The 17508-nt window shown below is 48.4% G+C and overlaps 1 protein-coding gene and 1 long non-coding RNA gene across 2 annotated transcripts in view; one reads left to right on the top strand and one right to left on the bottom strand.

Annotated features, from left to right (window-relative positions):
- Positions 1 to 338: 338 nt before the first annotated feature.
- LOC143491423 (uncharacterized) lies at positions 339 to 6224 on the bottom strand. Its single transcript, XR_013125198.1, has 2 exons — positions 5909 to 6224; positions 339 to 4882 (listed from the first exon to the last, which is right to left on the bottom strand). It is a non-coding gene; the product is annotated as an uncharacterized LOC143491423 (long non-coding RNA).
- Positions 561 to 17508, top strand: part of farp2 (FERM, RhoGEF and pleckstrin domain protein 2) — a 31078-nt gene continuing 14130 nt past the window's right edge. Inside the window, exons 1-12 of the mRNA XM_076990381.1 lie at positions 561 to 693; positions 2380 to 2631; positions 10807 to 10911; positions 12331 to 12373; positions 12499 to 12577; positions 12652 to 12749; positions 14473 to 14587; positions 16334 to 16481; positions 16589 to 16684; positions 16800 to 16963; positions 17245 to 17313; positions 17417 to 17474. Coding sequence (XP_076846496.1) covers positions 2428 to 2631; positions 10807 to 10911; positions 12331 to 12373; positions 12499 to 12577; positions 12652 to 12749; positions 14473 to 14587; positions 16334 to 16481; positions 16589 to 16684; positions 16800 to 16963; positions 17245 to 17313; positions 17417 to 17474 — 1179 coding nt within the window. The 5' untranslated portion in view covers positions 561 to 693; positions 2380 to 2427. The remainder of the gene's footprint in view (positions 694 to 2379; positions 2632 to 10806; positions 10912 to 12330; positions 12374 to 12498; positions 12578 to 12651; positions 12750 to 14472; positions 14588 to 16333; positions 16482 to 16588; positions 16685 to 16799; positions 16964 to 17244; positions 17314 to 17416; positions 17475 to 17508) is intronic.

Here is a 17508-nt window from a genome sequence, read left to right as displayed (position 1 = left end):
TGTCTGTCAAAATTTCAGGAAATGAAGTCTGCGGTTCACCAATAGTCTTGCAGAGTGGCATTTAATGAGGGCCGGTGTGTGTATTTTGTATCTTACAAGCAGGGCTGGACTGTGATAACAGTGTCATTATAAGACATTAGATGTTTTCCCTAAATGTCTTTTCCTATTTACGTTGCGTAAGTAGGTTTCAGAAAAAAGCACCCAAAGAAATCCCTAAGTTACAAACATTTTAATAGCATACATGCATAGCATTTTTTTACTCCAATTTATATATAGTGTGAGTTTTCTGCCCTCTAAAACTTCAATGGGCTGCAAAGCAATTGCGAAAAAAACTGTGATTGCGCTTGATTCAAACATTTCAAAACCAACCAAAAATCAGTTCTGAATGGCGACTTCACCAATTGAGAAACGCGTACTTTACGGGACGGTAGTCCAATAGGCTTGAAGAACGGCCTAGCTGTATCCAATCAGGTGACGACGTACTTTACGGGACGGTCGTCCAATAGGAATGAAGCTCGGCCTAGCTGTATCCAACCAGGAGACGCCGTACATTAAGGGGCAGTAGTCCAATAGGAATGAAGCTCGGCCTAGCTGCATCCAATCAGGATCCAACCTCTGGCTGCGGCTCCCGTGAAAGTGCACGGGAACGTAATTCCCGAAAGAGTGGAAGAAATACACAGCGTCAAATACCAGGTATGACCTACTTTTACTTTGTCCGTGTGGATAAGCGGTGTTAAATCAGTACGTTTTCTTTTAAAACAACTTTACGAAAGATTTTGTCGGCCGAAACGTTGCTTTTTATTACTTTTTCGGATCACGCATGTTTGTGGGAGACGGTCCATTGCTTCAGTTCTGAAACTTTGCTCTTTGCAGACTTTGTGAAACCGAACCATTTTTAAAAGGTTTCTTTTTTGTACGCTAGTGGGAAAGTATATGATGATTAATGCACAGTTGCAGAGTTTATAGCTTTGATTATTTTCTTAAATAAAGCAAAGATGGCTATGTGAACAGAAAGAGAAAACCAGTCAGATTTCTGCTTTCAATAGGTTAACGCCACTGGCTCACTAAAGTTTTGCTGAGCGTAGCTAGCTGGAGCTGGGTGGAGCGGATTGCTTTCAGTTTTTATTACATTTTTACTCTCAGACATGTGTTTTCAGTATTTATAAAGTCAATAACTTCACATTTACTAATATGAAGGTAGTCATTTAAGTGGTTATTAAAAATGAGCGTTGTAAACTAAAACAATTCCTCGTTCATATGTAAATTCTGGGATTTCCTATGGATGTGAGATTCCGGGTGGGTGTTTAAAACACGGTGGTTATATACCGGCTGTGTCTAAGCTCGTGCGTACACTGCTGCGCACGCCATTGCTGACGACGCGAGCCGAACTTGCGGGCGCTCGAGCCCGAGTGCGGGCGCCCTTTACCCGTCTGGTTAGTGCGCTCGTGCCACCAGCACAACCACATGCATTTGGTTCAGCTGGGATAGGCACGCGACTAATCAGCGGAAACGTCTTTGTGGGCGAAGAGTTTATATGAAGGCAAAATAAAAAATAATTGTTCAATACCCTTTTATATCGGTTGGATTATCAACCTGCGCTGAACAGTAAATGGTGTATGTGGTGTTGGCTGGGGATTAAATGTGGAGGACCTGTAGGAAAACAGCCGGTAACTGTTAAACCTTTAGGCCGGAGGTCAAATGTCGAGGCCTGTTAACAGCCGAACCAAACCCAGTTGGTGTGCTGCAGTCCCTGTAACGCTACAGTCGCCGTTTGAAGAACTTGTTTTGTGGTAGCACTGGCGTGCCGAACGCCGACCACAAAAATGTTGTGATGGAAATCATTAGAGGTCCGTCTAGAATAGGACGGCACCTCCTCAGAACCCGAGTGAACGCTTGATTTAACCACCACTCTTAATGTGCCTGCTAGATGGTACTCGACACCATTGGCATATTTTGTGATGACTGATGCACACAGGTGCAGGAATGAGCCGCACTGAGGCCCAACAGGAAATTGCATTTAACCTTATGCAATCAGATTTTCCTTAAAGGAAAGGATTAAAGGAAGATATCGGATCCTTTGCGCACAACCATTCTGGAAGTAGACATGGTCTCATTTCTTTAGTATATTAAAAAACAAACCGATAGCAAAGATTCATTTAGTTTGAGGTGTCTGTCGTTACCCAGTCCATATCACCCTGACATGATTGACTGACTGACCTGTATGGGCCAGGTCCATGTTTCCACTAGGTGCCATCAGGCCTTCACCCTACAATCCCCAACAGTACGCTAATAGAACATTTCTCAAAAGTATGCTTCCATGGTGTATGCAACTTTTTAATTGCCATTTTTCCTTTTATTGTCGACATCCTGTTCTTGCAGGCAGGTGTCTGAGCACGTGTGACGGAGTGGGCGTGTCTGCGACCAGTGATGGGTGAGGTTGAGGGCACGTACCGGGCGCTGCAGACCCCGGGCACCCGCCTCGGGGCTCAGTTCAGTGCTGGCGTCAGTACCCTGGAGCCTGGCCAGAGCTTCAACACCACAACCTTTGGCTCTGGGGGAAAAGGTCACAACAAGGGCCTGCAGATCCGTGTCCAAGGCCTAGACGACGCCCAGGAGTTCTACGAGGTGGAGGTGAGTGTGTCTGTCGCTTCTTGGATCCTGAATGAAATTGCAAGCATGTCTGCTTCTTCAGGACGTAGACACACAGGAGTCAAGGCCGGGACAGTTATGTTGATATTTGCTGGTAACAACTGCCACATAGCTTTGTCCCTCAAATCCTTTCTTCTTAATGACTGCTTGGGGCATGTGGCCTTGTGTGAGTCTGAGAACCACTGCATTGCTCTTATCTGCTGTAGCTCAGAGAGGGGGCGAAACCTGCAGCAGGAGAGAGTGGGGAGGTCAGGGGTGAGGAAGTCATTGGTAAAGGTTTCCGTGACTGACTGGTTGGGGGGTACTCATGAGGGCAGTGGGCAGTGATCTGTTAGCAAGTGTTTGGCTTTTCCACCAGGGCCTGTAGGGTATGCAGAACAAGTGGAGAATACTCCAAATGAGCACAGTGAATCCGTGGTGTTTCTGTAGGCCTGATGTGCTGTAGTCCTGCGAAGTGCCTGTTGGTAGTTTTCCATAGCGGGAACAGGGAGGGTGCCTTGTGAGGGCGGGTCTTTTCTCTTGAGCCAGAGTTCACACTGAAGTGTGGAAGAGGAGCCATCATTCCTCCTGTGCAGGACCCGGGTCCTGAAGCAGACTCGGGTCAGCTGCATCCACACCCCTCCCTTCATAACCACATGCTTGCGCGCCCCCCCCCCTTCCTGAAATATTGCATGGTGCATGAACTTGTCTGCCTATACCCTCGATCTAGGTAGCGTCTCCTCAAACTCACTCTCTCAGGATACAGCATCACTAAGGAGGCTTTAGAGTTCCCTCATCATCCTGACACACCAAGGAGAGGCACACTCAATATGTGTGTTGCTGCCAGTCTCATGTCGTCATGTTTTCAACATCTGTTTCCAAGATGCTGCCAAGATTGAGTCTCGCCAATTTTGGAAAGAAGATTCCAAACTGACTATCTAATCTCCACACACAGACACTACCAAAAAACTCCTAGAAGAACGTCCGGTCATTAGATGAGCCGTCATACCTCTGAGGTAGCCAGTGATCCAGCTGCTGTTTGTGAGGGGAGGGGGGTCTCCTGCAGCACTAAGGTCTGAGCAGCACCAGTGTTATTCAGCAGTCCACCCCCTGCCCCTTCCTCTGTGCTTTCTGTGCCATCAGCCTGTGTGGTGAAGGCTGGTGTGTTCTTTGGCTGACTTCCACATCTCGTAGTGGGTTACTTGGTCTCTAGTGGACGTTCTGTTGTCGTTTCATTGGCTCACGGCACGCATTTTAAATGGGTGGATGTAGCGTGGGCGGGACACGCCAGCGCACTGACCCTCCTGGTGCCCGTCACTCACCCGGAAAACCACGGCAACTGCCCCTCCCCCTCTTCCGCTGCCTCACTGCCTTGGCCGGCGAGGCTTGTAATTTACCTCGTCGTCTAAACTTAGCAGGCCTCCAGGGAGACGTGTCTGTTGCTGCATTTACAGCTCACGTCTGCTGCGCGCTGTCTGCCTGCCTGTGCCATGTTTCCACTGGCTCACGTGTTTGGCATTTGTGGGGAGATTATTGTCTTTCCACAGGATTTGAGGGTGTTCCCCAAGATGGGCTGTGGACCACCAGGACACCTGTGAAAGGCATGCATTTGGGTCTCCCCCTTTCCCGTAGATCATAACTCTTTAATAGCGGGCCGTGAACGTTTTGTCCTCGGGTCACGTGACCTCAGAGTCCTCCTTACCTCTCCATTTGCCCATTTATGGACTTTTGATTTTGGGTGAAGCTGTCCAATGTGCTGTCAGCTGTCTGTCACCTGTGAGTCTCCTGTCGCAAAGCCAATAGGAAGTGATGAGGAAGCTATCATGCTGATACCGGCTTCCTGTGCCATGTACGCTCAGGACACACACACACACACATCCCCGCCTCAGTGTGGCCTCCCTAATCACCAATCCAATAATCCGACACTCCCCAGTCCACTGCCTGGGAAAGTGTGTGGGGGTGTGTTTTGGGTGAACATGTTCTTCATAGCAACAGGACCTGTTGATTCCCCGTGCCGAGTTGAGGATCTATGCATCTGTGGCCTCAATCTCACCCTCTTTCTGTAGCCATAACAGCCAAGCTGATGGCAGCTGTGATGGTGGGAGTTGTGCTGAGGCTGCTGGTGTTGATCTGGCCTGCCGTACGCCACCATCCCTGGGCCTGCCACCCCGCCACCCGCTGGAACGGCGCTCGTCTGAGTCAGTCTGGAATGTAGCGAATGTGAATCTCTAGACGGCTGAGTGCTACGCCAAGCCTGGAAGAGAGAAAAAAACCGCCTGGCTGCTGAAACTCTGCTGGAGGGAACGGCAAAAAATAGCCCCTCCTCCTCCTCCCTGATGAGCAGGGAATGCTGGGACTTCTCTGAATAGCTGTGGGCGGGGGGGGGGGTGCTTTGGGCCTAGGAGAGAGAGGCTGGAATAGGCTGCACGTTAGCAAGGAGTGTGTGCGCACAGCGGCCGGTCCGCCACTGAGCTCCAGCTTGAGTATTGGGAGTGGGCAGCTGTGGTGGTGGTTTCAGGCTGTTCCGGGGCAGGAACTGGGAGGATTAGGGGCTAGAATACGCATTATCTCGCCACATGAAACCATAGAAATGCTCTTCACCAGGCCTGTGAATACCCTCCTTGTTTGTACAGACATTTTAATGACACTCCTTGAAGCGAAAGGCAGGCTGGGAGTTGTAGGCAAACACGACAGCAGGCTTTGCCTTGTCCTGAGGGCCTATTAAAAAATAAAAAATAAAATGAAAGGAGCCTATTTAAAAATAAAATGAAACCCCCAGTGGATGTTATTAGTTTGTCGCGTAGGCTGTGAAAGATGAGCTGACCTCTGACCCACACACACACTCCACAGGATTGTCGTTTAGTCTGGAATTTCTTTATGCATGTGTAAGCAAAAATGGATACAAATTGCAGAGCTGATGGCACTAAGGGAGTTGCCTGCTGTTTGGGAGGCCCCTGGGTCTGCTTGCCTCTATTTGGGAGGCCCCTGGGTCCCCTCGCTTCTGTGCCTTAGTTGTGTGTGTGTGTGTGTGTGTGTGGGATTTGTGTGTTCAAATGGGGCTAATATACTTCTCTGTTTGGAAATGCTCTCATTAAATGGAAAAGGCTGTCCTGTTGATTAATGACATGAATTGTGTAACTTCATGACTGGTCACAAGAGATAAAATATACATATGTATATATTGGTGTGTAAAAAGGAAATATTACCATGTGTGTAAATAAATCCATGCTTCAAATCCTAAACTAAGGCAAACGGTAAAATTTGAAGCTGTCGATCATACCTGTTATCACTGAGCCCAGGTGAGTCCAGAACTCCGGGTGGAGTCCAGCTCCCGGCCCCTCCAACACCGCGGCAGAAAACCCTGCTGGGCTTGTTGTGCCCGGGTCTGGGGCAGCAGAGCAAAAACGGACTCCTTTTATCTAGCTCTCCATTATGGCAGCCCAGCTCGAGTCCTTCCCCAGTGCAGTCCAGACAGATAGCAAGGAGCAACCTGCAAACTTCTCACCCCCCCTTCCCCCTATATGAGAGTGCGCAGAGTCCCCCGGCCTGGCCTGCTACATGGTGAGAGAGGGGCAGGATCCATCCTGCTTGGATGAAGATGTGCGTAAATAGTTGCTGTGACAGCCTAAAGGGGAGGGGTGGGGGCCAGTCTGAGGGGCGGGACAGGAGTGTGAAGGGGGCGGGGCAGGGAGGGACACTGGTGTCTTGTTCATGCTAGACTCTGTTGGGGGTGAGTTGTTTAGCAAAGAGGGTTCCTTGGGAAAGTAGACCACTGAATTTCAATCACTGCCTCCTAAATTTCAAAGTCTTCTGGTCGAGGCCCGTCTCGGTGAGCACTCCCCCGTGTCCCAGAATCCATTGCTGGGGTAAAGTTGGGGGTGGAGCCTGGAGGACAGACAGTTTGTTTTTACATTCCTCATGCGCATAATGAATAAAAGGTCTAATTTGTGCACAAGTGTTTAGGGTCACTGTGACTGTCAGAACAACACCTGGATTTCACATTTTTCTTACTTAGTTTATTCATTTAAACTAAGTAGCTCGTTCCAGCCACTGCGTGTTGGTCTGTCTGATCTGAGATCAGTGTTAAGAGTGCCATGTCACGCGAGGAGCAGTGTCCGCATGGTTGGAGGAAAGGTCGACGCTGCCCAGATCTCCTCCCTGGACACACACAGGAGTTGCTCTTACGTCTTGGACTTCTCCTTGGACTTCTTCCCTCTCATCACTGCTCTGCGTAGCCGCCGCAGCGGTAAAGCTGGGAGAGGTGGTGGAGGACGCTGTTCTCACAGTCACTGCTGTCACACAAACGTCCTGATGGTCCTTTTTGTTTCACTGTTTAACATGGTGTGAAGTCGTATCGCGGAAATCTCACACACAACTCCATTTACACCCCCACACATCATATCCCAGCCTGCCAGCTTTAGCTCTGCCCCACACACACACACACACACACACACACACACACACGCGCGCGCGCGCGCACTGGGTCGGCTAAGCTTCTGCCACATGACACAATTACAGGGAGAAATTGGCGGCTGTGCTTGGAGAGCCCCATGTGAGGGTTGGATCATAACTCTCGCCGTCTCCCAGTGGGAGATAATGTGGCTACGCAGAAGCGGAACGGATCGTGCCTTTCACCGGGCCGCTCGTGTGGACCGCTGCCGCTGGCTCGGACGCAGCTGGCCCAGGCTGGCCGTAGAGCTTGGCTCCGGGCTGACTGGAGGCTGTTTGGAGCAGCTCTGCGCCCTGTGAACGGGGACTGTGTTTTACGAAGTGATGAGGTATGAGCTGCCGATTGGCTGCTGGGTCCCCCTAAGCCCCCCTCCCCTCACATTTGCATGAACTTGCCCTTGGGGCCTCAACACACCCCTGCAGGGCAGCTGCTGTTCTCTGTCACATGGCCATGTTCAGTACGGACGTAGTGGCAGGCTTCTGGTGTGCTGTATCTGGGACTGGCCACAAAGTCCTGCTTCGGCTAGCCCTGCAGTGCCAGCTGGGCCGGCTGGTCAGCAGGACACCAGACGAGTCCATATTCACTCCTGGCGTGTCTGACGCTTTCCTCTGGTGCGGTTGTCTGCTCTGGACAGGCAGCACACGCCTCACGACCCTGTCGCAAAGGTCCCCGGGCGTGTTTGGGGAATTTATTGGCTGATGCTAATGATTATCTTTAACGAGCGTAATCTGATTAAGATTGCCCTGATTTCTGGAGTGGCTAGACACATTGTCTGGAGTGTCTGTATAGAAGCTGTAGTCGCCCAGGTACAATCACCAAGAGATTTTAACACGTCCGGTCCAATTTCAGCAAGTTTGTTTCTTTTGTGGTTTTTTATTTTTTTTGTCTGTATGGTATGACCGTATAAAGAACTTTTTGCTCTTCAGGGAAGATCACGCATCCATGTCCAGATGAACCTGAGGGACCGGGTTGTGTGGAAGGAATGTACCGGTCGTAGCTCTTAATGGATATCAAGAGTCTTAAGCTGGGTGTGTGAGTGCGTGTTAATCTCTGAGAGGAGAGGCAAAGTTGCTGGATGATGTCAACGTTCAGATAAAGACCTCACTTCCTTCTGGCTAGTCCACGTGCTCCAGTTTGGAAGATAAGAGTCAACCTAGCTCAGGAAACAATGGAGAAAAAATAATGCTCCTATATAACCAGGAGTCATTTCCAACATATAGCAAAAACTCCCCCCCCCCCCCCCCCCCCCGTGTTATTTATAGCTGTTGAGGTTTTACCCCGCCCATACACCTGCAAACAGTTCTTATCTGTTGTGTTTAAGGTGTGTGTGCGCATTGGGAACTACCAGCTGTTGAACTGTTTGGACTGTTGGTAGGGGAGGCCAGCCTAGCAGCCTGAGAGCATCCCGAGACGTGTCTGAACGGGTCCTGTCCCGCCACCTCCTCTCTAGCATCCACATGGGTACATGTAATCATCTGGGCGACGCCACGGTTCCCTGTGCGGCTGTGTTGAAGCTGCCATTGAGTGTTGAGAAATTAGCTTTGAGTTTCTCGGAGGCTCGTTACCACCACCTGGTATTGGAAAGGCCTGTTCTGTGATTAGCAAACAGTTCGAATGGTGTCCAGGTGTGCAGTAGAAACCTTCCCTGACCTTCCTTGGTTTTCAGAGATTTCCAAACTAGTTGGGCATCAGCGCTGTGCCTGTCCAAAGGAGCTCCTCCCCAGTGGAGCTCCACCCCAAAGCAGGAGCAGGCATCATAGTGTGAGGAACTCCCTCGACACTCTAACACTTGTGTCAAGGTCACGGTCACTGCAAAGCTAAATGTGAAGGGGGGAAAATCAGCTGCTGTTAGCTACAAGTGAAAGGGTTGTCATCACCTCAGGGGGACTGGCTTAGCGCCAGCTAGCATGAAACAGAGTAGCGGACATCTTGATTAGTTATGGTGACGACGTGGCTGGTGGAAACTCATTTATGGCTTGTTTTGGTTTTTACAGCAGTACTGTATTTTATAAGAGCTTTTTTAAGAGACTAAAGGCTAATGAACTGTGAAGTGTGATTCATTTCTCAGGCATTTCCTCCACCTTTTACGTCATTGTAATGCATGGGGTTTTTAAAACAAAACTTCCGAAATGGGCTTTGTAGCATGTTTAAGCATTTTTCCAGAATTCCTTTACTAGTGGGTTTTATGTAGCCACAAGTTTAAATGCTAAAGAGTCTGTAGATGGTGTTCGGGGATTTAAAGGAGCTGAATGCATGTAAATAGTACTTGGGTTCCTTAGCAACACCATTAGGCATCCTGTAGGCTGGCATGGTGATGCCCTGTAGGCTGGCATGGTAACTGGGTGGGCAAAGACTCTTCATCTGTTTAATGCTTAAAACGTTCTTGTAACTGCACTGCAGTCATGTGGGCATGTATGTGTGCACTGAATTACATCAGGGTTCTTTTCGGGATGTGTCTTGAGTACTGCCTGCTAAGTCCAGTCGATGGGCCGGGCCCAGTTTGACATGGCTGAAATTCCTCCCAGAACCAACTCTGTGCGCTCCACTGGGGGTGCAGGCGAGCTACACACTAGCTGTGGGCCCATGTTGCCTTGGTCCAGTGCACCTGTGATTTTGTGCTGCCGTGGTCCAGTGAAGCTACTGCAGATATCAAACTGTTTAAATTTCTTTCCTGCAGAGATGGCCTCCCCCCTGTAGGGGTCACACTCACTGACGAGCCTTGTTTTGTCTGCAAACAGTTCAAGCCCAGGCCAGATTGTTCTTTATCCGTGTTCTGTCCTCGCTGGGTATTGCAGGTCCTCCCAGTAAGGGTATTCTGTTCCGTCTACACTGCTCGGCCAATACAAAGTTGAAACTGTTAAAAGAAAGCAGTTAAAATCCTTCGGTCTTCTGTTCCCCTTTTGTTCTTGGGAACAGAGAAATCCTGAATTAGCACTTTATTATTATTTTGGCATGCTGAGAAGTTTAAATTGGGTATCTAATATGCATATTTGATCTTATCCTGCTGTGTCCCTTGTGTGCTCTTTGCTCCAACTTAGGAGAAGGTTTACTTTGCATTTTGAAATTGGCTTTTTAACCCAAGATAGAAAGCAGTTATCTCATAAGTAGTGGCTGCTTTGGTTAAGTCGCTTAAAAGAAAGTCTACCCTGCCCATGTCGATTTGAACCACTTTTTAAAGTTTTAAAAATATATTTTCCATCACTAACAGATGTCTGCCATATCATTTTCTCAGTTTCTGAGCAGCATCCAAAACCCCAAATCCTGCATGTTCTCAGTACCCAGCAATTAGTCCTTCACTCCGTTGAAACAAACCCCAGAGATTTTCAAATGCAAGATTTCTGGGGGAAAATCCTTTCCTTTTACTGAACGTTGACCTGATTCTGGTTCAAAGGGCCTCTGTCTGAGCTTTTCTCAGCTACCTGTTTGCAAGCACTGTGTCTGAAGGGTTGTGTGGTCTGGCACAGGCCATGGTTGAATTGCTATCTGGTGTCTGCTTGTAGCATGGCCTCTCTGACAGGTGGTTTACTGCAGCTGCCATCTTTCGAAAGCCTGTCACCAGCCCATAACCCAACACTCTCACACAAAGGCCTGGAGGGTTTACACACAATATAGTTTCGTTTATATTGCTTCCAGAATGACACATGATATACATCTAGGAAAGTCATTCATAAGAATGCTCAAATGTGACTTCAGGTCTTTTTTTTTTTTTATTGTCTCACTCTCTGCAGTCAAAGGCAGATGGGCAGACTCTCTGTTCTGAAGTGTTCCAGAGGATCAATCTCATCGAGAGTGATTATTTTGGTCTGGAGTTCCAGAACCTGCAGATGAACTGGGTAAGTGGCCACTCATCATTGTCCCAGTGTGGTGAGTCTTACATTTCTGAAAGCCCTCCAGGTAGAGATTCGTTTTTATGAACGTGTCCTATCTCACTAGACTTCTGGTGTTTTCTGCTTTCGGTTGATTCTAGTTTTTAAACTATCTGGAAGAGAGAAGATTTAGAGCTGATGTTCTTTAAAAACAAAATAAAATAAATCTAACTTGGACTGGTCATTGGCGAAGGAGTGAAGGATACTGGTATTGGCAAAGGACTTGTTCCAAGAAAAACCGAAGGAGCAGAGAAATGGATTTCAGGTGCTTGAAAGGTTTGTGATCCATGAAGGTTTAAAAGTGAAATTGGTATAGTTGGAGGAAACCGACCAGGTTAAATATAACTAAAACTAAACCAATTGGCCCATTGATGGTAGATTTAATGAGGTCGATATTAAGTGCTTTCAGTGAATGTAGATCCCCCTCGAGACAGAACACGTGTACATTTGTAATGTTGCCTTGCGGTTGTTCCTCGCCAACTGGAACCATATCAGGCGGCTCTTCTGGAAGGGAGTTGAGTAGCTGCAGTCCAAGGTTGAGTTGGGTCTCTGAATTTTGTGCGTGCCCTTAAAAATTGGACATGGCAAGGGTAGTAGATCCTGTGAGCGAGATTTTACTGCCCTGGGAGTCCGGGTTTGCTGGTCTGTTGCAAATACACAATCGCCATACTTAATCTGACTCGTGGAGCATCGGGTGTGAGGGCAGGATATAATCATGTCACGAGATACTGGCGTAATCTAGAATGTTAACTATGAGGGCTGCAGTGTAGAAGGATGTAGATTATTCACAGAGCAGGACGATCTCGTAGAAAAACCAGTTTCAAAAGGGAGGCTAGGTATTAAATGTACTGGGGAGGGGTGGGGGGCAGCAGTGTTTCTGTTATTTGAATCATGTTTTGAGTACTGCCGTGGTTAACTGTTTAGGGTGGGGGGCGTGTGTGGTGTATACTCATGACGGGAAGGTGTGGTGATGAAAGGTGCATTCCTTCCACAATTAGTCCCAGATGTGCTTCAGAGAAGACCCATCATCCACAGTGCAGAGTGTCTGTCTGTCTGGTGTTGTGGTCGCCCACTCGTAAGACCCCTGCAAGTGGAACACAGCTGTGCTGCAAACATTCACTGCTTTGTTACAGCCATGCCTTAATCGATACAGTAGGCAGTCCTGCTTTTATAAATGGTGTAATTAAAATAAGTGGTGTTTCAGTAGTGTAACATGGACATACTTTCAGACTGATATGAAACGTGTGCTCTTCCCAGTGGTGGTTGTGTACACTTCAAATATCTGGATTTGTCCAGAAATAACACACATTTCCTGGAGCACCCTGAATTCCTGAGGGGTGCTTCAGTGCTCTGATGCTAATGCTGTTGCTCTGCTTTCTGTTGTAGGTTTGGCTGGAACCCACCAAGCTTGTAGTCAAACAAGTGCGACGTAAGTGTGTGTGCAGGTTTGGTGTTTTCAGTGATTCTGACCCTTGCCCTCCGCCCCGTGTTTGAGGGGCTCTCTCGCTGTGACCGCATCTGTGTGTGTACACGTGTCTCTGTGATTCACTACAGGACCTACAAACACGCTGTTCCGGTTGTCAGTAAAGTTCTTCCCTCCCGATCCAGGCCAGCTTCAGGAAGAGTTCACCAGGTATGTATCCATGGCTACACAGTTACACCTGTTGGTGATGCTGCAGTAGTTCTAACGTGTGTGTGTTCCTACAGATACCTGTTCTCCCTGCAGATAAAGAGGGATCTGATGGAGGGCAGACTCCACTGCACGGAGAACACTGCTGCCCTGTTGGCATCTCACCTGCTCCAGTGTAAGTACACCATCCAGGTGGAGCAGGAGAATACAGCCACGCCCACTCCACCTCAATCATCCTGATGAGACACCCTCCCCTGAGAGCCTTCCGTGCTGATGCTGCCTGCAGCTCTTTCCTTAATATTTCTCCTACTGAACAGGCCTTCTATCAGCTTGAGCAGGTCTGGCCGTTCTCTGAATTCTGCTATCAATGAGGCATTTTCACCAGAGAACTTCTTCTCGAAGGAAATGTTTTCTTTGTCGTACCATTCTCTGTAATCGCAACCTTTGTTGGTGAGTGTGGTGTTGGACATGTTGGTTGGAGTGGGAAATCATGGGGCCTCAGCATTTTTTCCCCCTGTGTATTTTTAGTTTTTATTGATTTATTCTTGTTTTTCTCATTCTTGTTTATGCTTCCATTTTGATTGTGGAGACCTGTTTTCCAACGCTCAATATCTTTGGTATTGGTGATGGATTTTTGAAGTTGGTGCAACTGTTTGCTGGAGGCTCATGCATGGTTGAGGCCAGAGGACCTTAAAACTGACCAGTTTTAGGTCTGAGAGCCATTGGAGGACAACCCTGTGTGTCTGGTCAACATTACAGCCTCGGCACTCTTCACCTTTGTGCACAATTAAGTGGTTTTGTTTTTTTGGGTCATCCAGGGATTGCACACTCCACCTATGCAGATGAACACTACCTGATTGACCAGGTTTGTCTGTCTGAAGTCCTTGAGTTGAGTGGGAGAGCCTCCTCAGCTAAAGTAAACTGAGATAAGTGAGGCCTTAATGACGGGGCGAGGGTGGATTGAGGGATCTGTCTGAAGGTCCAAGCGACTTCTATAAGAAAACTGGGGAGGGGGTTCTGGTTGTCACCAGCCTCAATTACCCTGTGGCACTGAAGTGACTCTCCTACATCTCTGTTCTTGAGGTGTGGTTCCTTTTTTGAGACTGATGCACCTGCTGGAGGGCCCACTGTTTCTGAACTTCAATGGAGGCATCTGCGTTTAGCCGGTCTGCACACGTGCAGAAGGTTTGGTCACCTTGTCCTCTCTGGTACTGCACTGCTGGAACACGATGCCGGAATCAAAATGACGCAGTGCAGCTGGTAATGGAAGCACGCGGGCCTGTGTTCAGAAATGCTGCATGCTCACCTCTTGGATGGTGTTGCATCAACCAGATGCTCTTTCTCTCTTGGTGCTGGTTCTTCCTATAAAGGCCTCCGGTTGGCCCAGAGGAGCCAAGGAGCGCTGCCATTCATTGAAGGACTGTTCGCTGAGCTGCAGCCACACGTATAGTCCACCTCGACACTAGTGTTGGGCTGGGGTACTCATCTTGAGATTGGATCTTTGCTTGATACTTTGTGTAGGGTGTGAAGATGGGTGACATTCAGTTTGTTAATTCTGCTCCTAGGTGAAGGTTTTTGACTTGACGTTTTATCTATGGACGGAAATACCCAGTGAAAAGCACCTATTATGTGGCACAGTGAAGCTAGCTATGTGGAAGACGGTCAGCGGTCGGGTCCAGTTTGTCCGGCGGCCGTGTTCAGGGGTTCAGAGTGGGGCGTGTACTCCAAACTGCTCACGGTTCACTCATGTATGAGGATTAAAAAATGCGTCATGCACAGTGAAGAGTGATAATTCACTGAATGATGGTGATTTACTGATATTTTAATCCATTTAATCTCCATATTCACTTTTGTAAAGTGAATTCATAATTGTACATGTGTGATATTTCTCTTCTCAGGTGAGCTCGGCGATTACGATGATATGGCAGACAGGGACTTTATGAAGCTGAACATGTTGGTTCCTCAGCAAGAACACATGCAGGAGAAGATCATGGAGCATCATCAACGACACCTGTAAGACCTTCATCTTGGTCTTCCTCGCTGCACTCACGAGCAGCTACAGAAATGTTGTGTTCGTGTTTGTAGATACATGGCAGGTACCGCGTGCGTTTTCAGGATTCCAAACCTCGGGCAGCGAACCCACCTGTGGCCATTCGATGTGTTGGAGGGGGCCTCCGTGTGTGCAAAGCAAAAATGGCAAAATGAGCATAGTTAGAATGTGCTGCAACCCATATAGCCTAAGAAAATATTAGGTTCTTCTTTACCAGGGCTTTCTGGAATTTTCCATTAGTTCATTAGCCGTGTGCCGTTTCTGAGCAAAACAAGAATGTTGAAGTTCTAAATATTGCTCAGAATCTGACATACATGGCAAGAAAATTGTTTTGCTCATTGCCTTTGCTTTTTTGGGCCCGAGTTATTGCATCACGAGAGGAGGAGAGGCGACTCACCAGTGAGAACTCAAGTGTGCACGTTTGGTGGACGGGGCATTGAGCGTGTCCGTGCGGAAGATTTAAGAGTAGCGGTTACTGCCGTTCCCCTCGACCTGACCTTTGGAGATGCACGAAAAGCTGTTTGAAAAGCTCGCTGAGGAGGCTTAGACATGGCAGTAATGTCAGGCAGCTGTTGGTCTGCACGCCTCAGACAAACCAGCCTTCTGCCAGCATGCCTGCACTTCTGATCCGAAAATAAGAGATAAGAGAAATTTGGTAATATTGGAGAGGCGAAACCGACAGAGATGAAACGGTGCCTTTATTATTTCGGATAAATCCTTTGATCCTAGTGTCCCTTTGAGGATTTGTGGTTTAAATGTTTTCACCTGTTAATAATGCTCCCCTGTGGGATTCGCATACTTTTCCAATGAGAAGTGATATAGTGAAGTGCGTGTCAACATTAGGAGAGAAATTCACAGCTTTATATTGGTTAATGTTTGTAGGGGTAATTTATTTCAGTATTTTAACATTTAAAGTTACGCCCATTCAACAGGACTTTGCTATCTGTCTACCATCTGTCTCTGCATTCCCCTTCATTCCATCATCTCTCCCTCTGTGTCTCCCCCCCCTCCCTCCCTCTCTCTCTGACATTGCAGCTCTTGTTCATGTGTTATTTGGCTTCGAGAGAGGTGGTTGAGGTTCAGATCGGCTCTGTTACACCAAGGGCCCCTAATCCGGCACCTAAAGCCCGTTTATTAGCAGCACAACGGCTGGACTGGGGGGAGGGGCCTGAGGAGATTTCCCCAGCTTAAAGGATGAGCAAAATTAGAATGTGCTGCAAACCGGGGTGTTGAGCCATCGGACTCCCCGCAGCGTGTGAATAACCGGAAGGTCTCATCTGCTGGAAGGGCCTGGTCTCAGCCCGTGTGGCGTTGGGATGTAATCGTGCACTTCAGGACGTTTCCTGGATGCTTTGATGGTTAAATATGGCTAATCTGCTTTGTAGGCTTGGCGTGGTGGTGCTGGTAGCAGCCTGAGGCCTCAACCCCCCCCCCCCCCCCCCCCCCCCCCCCCCCCCCCCCCCCGTGTTCTCGTTCTTTCCATGAAATTAAATCCCAAATGTAAAGACACTGCATGTGACATTTTGGTTTCTGTAACTGCAGACTTGTAAAACTCTTGAATTATGTATTGTGCTCTTAGACGCTTATCACAAAGACTTTGGCTTCCGTGTGAAGCACAAGTTACAATATACAAAATATCCAAAAGTAAATAATCTTCTCTTGAGCAGCTCCTCTATTTACATCCTTTGGCCTGCTGTGGTTCCTCTTAGAGGTCAGACGCCAGCAGAGTCGGACTTCCAGGTTCTGGAGATCGCCCGCAAGCTGGAGATGTATGGCGTGCGGTTCCATCCTGCGGCAGACCGTGAGGGGTCAAAGATCAACCTGGCTGTGGCCCACATGGGCCTCCAGGTCTTTCAGGTGAGCAGTGCGTTTGTCCCAGTTTAAACTGGACTGGTGGTGGAGGGGGATGATGGGTGTGCACTTTGAAGAATGGAGAAATGTCACTTTCTCAATCTCCTTCTCAGGGCAACACAAAGATCAACACTTTCAACTGGTCCAAGATTCGCAAGTTGAGCTTCAAACGGAAAAGATTTCTGATTAAGCTGCACGCCGAGGTCCATGTGGGTATTGATGCTGGTGGTCATTACGACACCCTTCAGGACACTAGTGCAAAATTGCACCCCATGTTTCTTTCGGCAAATTTCTTTTCTGCTCTTTCTTGGTGTCGTCGTCCAGGGTCCTCATCAGGACACGCTGGAGTTCCTGATGGCTAGTCGGGACCAGTGTAAGGTCTTCTGGAAGAGCTGTGTGGAGCACCACACCTTCTTCCGCCTGCACGATCAGCCCCAGCCCCAGCCCAAAGCCATGCTCTTCACGCGAGGATCCTCTTTCAGATACAGGTACTGCGCTGTGGGCATGTTTCATGCATGTGAGGGAGGGGGGCACAGCACTCATGGCTGCTGTCCAAGTCTGCGTTTGGGACTTTTCTTAAGGCACTCCACTATATCCAGAGTTAATGAATGTGCGCTATTGTTTATTTGTTTGAGAGTATTTTTTCCTTTTTTGCATGGCTTTAATTAGCCTCTAGATTTAAGTAGCATTTAAGCTGCGTCCTTTACTCCCCTGTTTGTGTGAGCAGGTTTGAACAGGTGGTTGTATGGTTGGTTCTACTTTGTTGCAGTGGCAGGACCCAGAAACAGTTGGTGGAGTATGTGAGAGAGAGTGGATTGAAGAGAACACCCTACCAGAGGTGAGGCCATGTTGTGGTGATGCCTTCCTTTCCTTCACCCATCCCAGAGGCGGCTCTCGCGATGCCTTTTGCTTCTGGCTGATTCTCTCTGTTGGTGTTACAGGAGGAACAGTAAAATTCGCATGTCTACTCGCTCACTGGCCACTGATGTGCCTAAGCAGGTCAGTAGAGAGGTCAAAGTTCCTCCACTTTCTG

This window comes from Brachyhypopomus gauderio, unplaced genomic scaffold, assembly GCF_052324685.1.
Source record: "Brachyhypopomus gauderio isolate BG-103 unplaced genomic scaffold, BGAUD_0.2 sc75, whole genome shotgun sequence".
Classification (NCBI taxonomy): Eukaryota; Metazoa; Chordata; class Actinopteri; order Gymnotiformes; family Hypopomidae; genus Brachyhypopomus; species Brachyhypopomus gauderio.
Note: the sequence above shows the minus strand (reverse complement) of the source record. Positions and strands in the feature narration are given on the sequence as shown.